The sequence below is a fragment of the Chiloscyllium plagiosum genome, unplaced genomic scaffold, assembly GCF_037043375.1.
Source record: "Chiloscyllium plagiosum isolate Xiang-an unplaced genomic scaffold, Cpla_swu_hap1 HiC_scaffold_3, whole genome shotgun sequence".
Taxonomy (NCBI): domain Eukaryota; kingdom Metazoa; phylum Chordata; class Chondrichthyes; order Orectolobiformes; family Hemiscylliidae; genus Chiloscyllium; species Chiloscyllium plagiosum.
This window is the reverse complement of record NW_028270141.1, coordinates 79,367,726-79,374,769: the sequence shown is the minus strand read 5'-3', so window position 1 is coordinate 79,374,769 and position 7,044 is coordinate 79,367,726. Positions and strand designations below refer to the sequence as shown.

Below are 7,044 nucleotides of genomic sequence, written 5' to 3'. Positions count from 1 at the left end.
GATTGACGTTTTGGGCATTTCCTGATGAAGGGCTTATGCCTGAAATGTCAATTCTCCTGCTCCTTGGGTGCTGCCTGACCTGCTGTGCTTTTCCAGCACCACACTCTTGACTCTGATCTCCAGCATCTGCACTCCTCACTTTCTCCTCCACGACATCTACCTCCTGGGGAAGTTAACCTCCACGTCGTCCTAATTTGGAACTATATTATCGTTCCTTCATGGTTGCTTAGTCAAAATCCTGGAACACCCTTCCTAACTGCACTGTGGACACTACATTCAAGAAGGCAGTTCATGACCACCTCCTCAAGCGTACATCATGGATAGGTCAATGGACATTGACATAACCTGTGACGCTCATATCCCTTGGAGAGAAAATATTTTTATACAATGTCTGTGCACTCATCCCCTCTTTGCTTGCTGATATAGAGCGGGTTCCACTTTAGCAGCCCTGTGAGGTGATGGAGTCGTGGTAAACCCCTGGACTAATATCCAGAACTCCAGGTTGATGTTCCCTTTGAGGAAAGAGGTCTGCCTTCCATGTTACTCCAGCCCCACAGAAATATGGCTGATTCTTAACTAAGCTTTGAAATGGATAAGCAAGTTTAAGGACAATTCGACACGGACAGTAAGGATCTTAAAATAATTGAAATGATCCCAAATTGACTCAAGGGATGGCATCATTCATGTATAAGGTGGATGAATCGGTTAGGCTCATGTTTGCTGGAGTTCAGAAGAATGAAGAGGATATCTCATAGAAATCAAAAAAATCTGAACAGGACTAGACCGGGTAGGTACAGGATAGATGTTCCTGATGGCGGGACTCCAGGGCTAGGGATCACAGTCTAAAGCTATGGAGGAAACCATACAGGAATGAAAGGAGAGGTGAATTTGTGGAATTCACTAGCATTGAAATAACTCAAGGCCAAAATATTATATGTTTTCAAGGAGGAGTTGGATGTAGCACTTGGTGGTAAAGGGACCAAAGGATACAGAGAAAAGCAAAAACAGATTATTGAATTGGATGATCAGCCACAATCATAATGAATGGTGGAGCTGTCTCAAAGAGCCGGATGTTGAAGAGTGTGGTGCTGGAATAGCACATCCGAGGAGCAGGAGGATCGATGTTTCTGGCATAAACTCTTCATTAGGAATGAGGCTTGTGGGCCAAGGGGCTGAGAGATAAATGGAAGCGGGAGTTGGGGCTCGGGGGAAGGTAGCTGATAATGTGATAGGTAGAGGGGAGGGTGGAATGGATAGGTGGGAAGGAAGACGGACAGATAGGACAGGTCAGAAGGTGGTGCTGGATTGCAAGATTGGGACTGGGATAAGGTGTGGGTGGGTGCGGTGGGGAAATGAGGCCATATTGATGCCACGTGGTTGGACAGTCCCAAGGTGGACGATGAGGTGTTCTTCCTCCAGGCGTCGGGTGGTTCCTCACGCTATTTTCTATGTTTCTAATTTCATTTTAAAATTCTTTACCTTGTTGAAAATCTTGATTCTTCTTATCAGTGTAATCTCCTCAAATGCACACCTCTCTAATATCTGCTTTCATCTTATTCTGGCTTCTTGAGTTTTCCCAATTTCAATCCCTTCCACATTGTTAGTTGTGCCATCAGCCACCAAGATCATAATCTCTTGAATTCCCTTCCAAATCTCCCCATTGAACATTTCTCCTCTAAAACACATTCTTTAGAACCTACAACTTTCACTAAACTTTTAGTCATCTGGCCTAATATCTTTATGTGTCCCAATGTCATAATTCATCTTATAATGCACTCTGAAGTACCTGGTGGTAGGGGAAACTGGCACCACACAAAATCAATTAATCTCTATGGACAACTTTGCTCAAGGTCAATAGTGAGTGTCATTCCTTCACCACTGACCAAAAAATCCAAGCCAATGTCTGTCATTTTCTATTGTTCATTTTTGTCCAACTCCCTGTTCTATCATGCAAATTAAACAAATACTTCTCTGTGATTTCATGACACCTAGCCAAGACTATAAAGCAAGAGATATCGTTTTCCTTCCTTTTGTACATTTGTCCTGACAAAGACAGCTTAATATAATACTTTAAGATTTATCATTCACTGCCAACACTGCATTAACCTACTGAAAGCTGAAAATTTGCCATGCCAGATAAATTAACTGATTGCTTGAAACATTAATTTGTGACTAGTTTAAGTTAGTACAGCTGAAGGACTATCTGCTTAATGTAGCTTCATTTGTGGAGAATGACTTGGCACAATGTCACAGCTTTTTCACAGGAGACTACCTGCCTTTGACATTCTGTCAGTATTTTTATGTGTATGCTCCTCTCATTTCCCTAGCACCTATCAACTGTGGCTACAGCTGCCACAGGATGTGGAATAAATAATACTGTTTGCTCATTTGCATCATTTCCTTCTGGTGGAGAAATTTGATCATAAAATTTGGTGTGGAAGTCACAGCATTTATGCATGTTTTGAATCCTGCATGGTGAACTTGAGCCAGAAAATTTAAAGGTTTTACGTGAAATGACAGCCATATAATTACAGGTTTTATATACTGTCTGTTACACCATTTGTTTTGAGATCTAACACGAATGGAAAGTACTTGTTGTATATCCAATTAATTTAAAAAGTAAACAACTAATGCATTTGCTGTGACGTTCTATTTTTCAGCCTGCAAGATCCTCAAGAGGTCACTAACCCTACTCTGATAATGGTACATTTTGATTTTGTTTTATTTGGTATGCAGCACATTTTAATGGCATTCTGATTAGTATATTATTGCATTTGCTCCAGTGAGCCGGAATGAGCAAACAGGGCATAAAATCAAAATGTCAAGCACAGCTAATGGTTAATTCATGAACTGATCTCACGATAAAACCTAATCCTGAACAAAAATGAAAAAAAACTTCTACATTACATGAACAAAAGTTTATTTAGCAATCAATATAAACTTTTAGACAATGAAACATCCCAGGATAAAATACAAATTATATTTCACATATACATTATATTTCATCATATTACACATTTGTACATGAAATTATATATGTAATTTTAAAAGGTCAATACATATGCCAGCAGGTATTAGGCTATTCCCCCAAAGAAATTAACACAGGTAAAGTCACTGTCAGCCACTGGATTAGCCAGTTAAGAATGTTTTGGCAGACTCTGAAGAAATGTCACCTGTACCAACATCTCAACTGGGAAACAGTGAGGAGTAAGGAGTCCAAAATCACAATTTAGAATTAAGATTTATGAATAAATAATATACTCCCCGTATTGTTGGAAATATTACATCAATACTTTAAAGTCTGAGATGACATTTTAAATTCACCGAGGCAAATAATACAAGTCCTCACAATTAACGTTGTTAATGTTGTAACTGGTCTTCATTCAAAGATTTTATCACAATGAATATATTCAACTGTTCTAAAAATGGATTTTTAAAGTATCATGCTTGTATTGCAGATCTATGTGGTTATAAAGATCCATTAGGAATTTTGCTCGTCTTAGAAAGTGAAATATCTTGCAAACCATTCCTCATGCTGTGGATCAGATGAAGGCTCAGTGACTGATGTGGTTTCCAACTGTGGAGGGCTACGTTAAGAGAGAGAAGACATTTTTATAACTTTGCATAATGACAGTTCAAAAGACAGCTGATGATACTAATTACTTCAATTGACAGCAATGTTCATCCCAGTGAAAGAAGTTCAGTTTCCATATACATGTAGGAATTGCAATCGTTTCACAATAGAACATCCTTTTAAGAAATTTGATCTATCATGTTGACACTTCAACCTTATGATCTTTCTGTATTAGATTTAAACAAGGTATTGCACACAAGACTTTATTCTGACTGATATCATTTAACACAGCAATATTGAGACCTCAAATCTACAGACAATGAAATCATACACACAAGGACATCTGACCTGGTCCAGTAATGATGAAAAATGAAAAGACTGAGAGGGAGTGAAATAATAAGGAAGAACATATCTATTGTGGTCAAACCTACATGTAAAAGGTAAAGGCAGTTAAGGATTTAAAACTTCAATGCCCAAGCCAAAATGAGCGACACTAGAGAGAAGTCAGATTAAGACATAAAAACTTACAAAAACACAAATTGATCTACATAACTGCTCATACTCACTCATGTTGTTTTAATAGATAACTATTGGAGCACTCCAATGTGCATCTGCGCTCTCAGTCTAACCATTTCATGTATTCTTGGCTAAAAAAACCAGAGGTTCTTAAGAGTATTGAAACAGCTGAGCCCCAGGGAAAACATTGCTTGATTAGCAGCAATCCTCCATTCTGTCAACAGCTATCTATACAAGATAGATTGCTTGTTGTTTATACTTCAACCAGTTTAGATGATTGATTTTTATTGGTTTTTAGTGAAACAAGTTCTTTATCAAAAATGGAAACCTTTCGTAAAAATATGTTTTATCATCACTGTAAGGTCCACTGGTTCTATGGAATAGGTAAACAGTGAGGGTATGAAGGGCATGGGAGTAGCACAAAGGTATGTAGAGGGCATGGGGAATGGATGTAGAGAGCATGAGAGAGCACACAGAATATGTCAGACCATTGTGGGGGTGGGGCAATGGAAGGACATGGGTAATTTGGGGAAGGTGACGGGGTTTGAGGTGAGTGACATAGAGCCCCTCTGTTTTAATTATAACTTGTTCAAAGTCCCACTGTTGCAGTCTGTTTGCATTGTGTGGTCCTCCCATACCAAATAGTCAGTCTGAATGGTCTACTCCTTCCCCGAACTTGTGTGTGTGTTTGTATATATCTTGGTGTATTTGTAATAGACAGAAACACGTAAGCAATGTGTTGGTGGCTTGTCAGAGTCAGTGGCTAACACTCCCTGGCTTAGGGTGCATTCATAATTTCAGCTGTCCCCCTTTTTTCCCCTAATATTAATACATGTACACTTCTACATAGTACCTTTTTAAACAGTTACCAATTAGATCAGCTGCATTTAAAAATAAATTCTTGAAGTACTGGCATCACTGATGAAGTCAGTAAGGTCAGCAGGGAGAGAAAGGAAGGTCAGAATCAGAAGGGAACCTGATTTAAGGATGTCAATGGAAATCAGGGCACTGGTATGGGATGTTGCTTGCTGCCAGTGGGCCAGGCTGGGGAAACCACCCTCTTTGAAAGGTTTTGAACATCTATCCCACCATGGGGGTTAACTCAACTACTCCTACATCTTTATCTGAAGCACTATGTTTCTATTTTGTCAGATAATTATCTGATTTCCTTCGATTATCACAATTGGATCTACCTTCGTCAGGCAGTCCATTGCAGATGCTAACTACTTTTTAAAACCTATTCATGGAATTTGGGTATCGTTGGCTGTCCAGAATTTATTGGCCTGCCCCCATTGTCCTTGAGAAAGTGGTGGTGAATGGTCTTCTTGAACCGCTGTAGTCTATTTGGTATGGGAGAACCACACAATGCCACTAAGGAGGTGTTCCAGGGTTTTGACCCAGTGACACAGAAGGAATGACAATATCTTTCCTAGTCAGAATGGTGAGAGGCTTGGAGTGGCTTGCTTTTAAAATAGGATTTGGAGATGCCGATGTTGGACTGGGGTGTACAAAGTTAAAAATTACACAACACCAGTTTATAGTCTAACAGGTTTATTTGAAAGCACTAGCTTTCGGAGTGCTGCTCCTTCATCAGGTGGTTATGGAGCAGCACTCTGAAAGCTAGTGCTTTCAAATAAACCTATTAGACTATAACCTGGTGTTATGTGATTTTAAGTTTTTAAAATAATCATCTTGCCTTCAGTTCTTCTGCCAGTCATATTCAAACACCACAATCTGCAAGTTTCCCTCCAAGTCACAGATCATTCTGAGTTGGGAAGGTATTGTCATTCCTTCAGGGTCAGTGGGACAAAGAACTGAAATCTCCCCATTACCAACAGCACTGAGGGTGTACTTGTATCAGGCGGAACTTTCAGACATTTTAAGAACACAACTCACCATCACCTCCTGAGGGCAACTAGGGATGGACAATAAGTGCTGACCTTGCCAAGGACATCCACATCCCATCAAAGAAATCAAGTTTGAGAAAAATCACGAGGTCATGGAAGGCATCACAAAAATACAAAGTATTTCTTTCTTTAATAGGTTTCCCACTTGCTGCTCATCCTGAATACATATTCACGAACCTTTGATGATGGGAAGGTAATCATAAGAACAACTTTCATTTCTGCCGCACCTTTACAGAATAAAAATATTATTGGAGTTCATGGAAAAGCCTGGGCTAGTAGATAGGTTTTAAGGAGTGAGTTATTTTAACCCGACATTAAAACGTTAAATACAGCAATGATATATTATCGTGTGCCACACAAGTGTTATTTAAAATATAATTTTGTGATATTAATTATTGGATATATCGTTAATGTTTTAAAGATAACTTTTCAGAGTAGAAGACACTGAATAAAGTTACATATGCTACAGCTGCAAAAGCACAAGCTGTCAGATAGAGGCACATCGTCTGCAACACTTTCAGAGAGAACTTGCCATAGGGGCATTTGCTCCTGCCCTTTTTCTGAAATCTTCTCCTTTAAGATTGAGGGTTGAACACCCACTGAAATACCTCATTGTTGCAAGTGGCAGGTTCTTAAGGAAGAATTCTGAATCTACCCTACTCCCTGCAGAGAAAGAGAATTCTACCAGCCATAACCAATTTAGGGAAAAAGCCCAGTGTGCATCATTCAAAACAAAATGAACTGAGAGTGTAAATAGAAATAAATTAATACGCTTTACAGACAGAATGACACTGATTAGAACCTGAATAGTGAAGGGTACAATTCAGCTAGGAAGAAGAAGCAGCGAGGAGAAGATAAGTGATGGCTTTGTTAGTTAATGATCACATATGCTTAATAGAGAGGGACGATCCAAATTCAAGAAACCACAAAGTGGAATGGTTTTGGTAGAAATGAGAAAGAATAAAGACAAGTGGTAGAATCTTTCCAAGCTCAAAATTACATAAACTGTAGTGAAGAATTTGACAGAATCACTTGATATATCAAGTG

At 39.1% G+C, this 7,044-nt stretch overlaps 1 protein-coding gene across 3 annotated transcripts in view; it reads right to left on the bottom strand.

Moving 5' to 3' along the window:
• Positions 1-2,903: 2,903 nt before the first annotated feature.
• fam184ab (family with sequence similarity 184 member Ab) overlaps positions 2,904-7,044 on the bottom strand; it is a 166,439-nt gene continuing 162,298 nt past the window's right edge. For all 3 annotated transcript variants that reach the window (XR_015753703.1, XM_087981028.1, XM_087981021.1), the window contains one exon: positions 2,904-3,587. Coding sequence is in view for 2 of the 3 variants with exons in the window: in XM_087981028.1 (XP_087837154.1) it covers positions 3,500-3,587 (88 nt within the window). In the remaining variant the exon portion in view is untranslated. The remainder of the gene's footprint in view (positions 3,588-7,044) is intronic.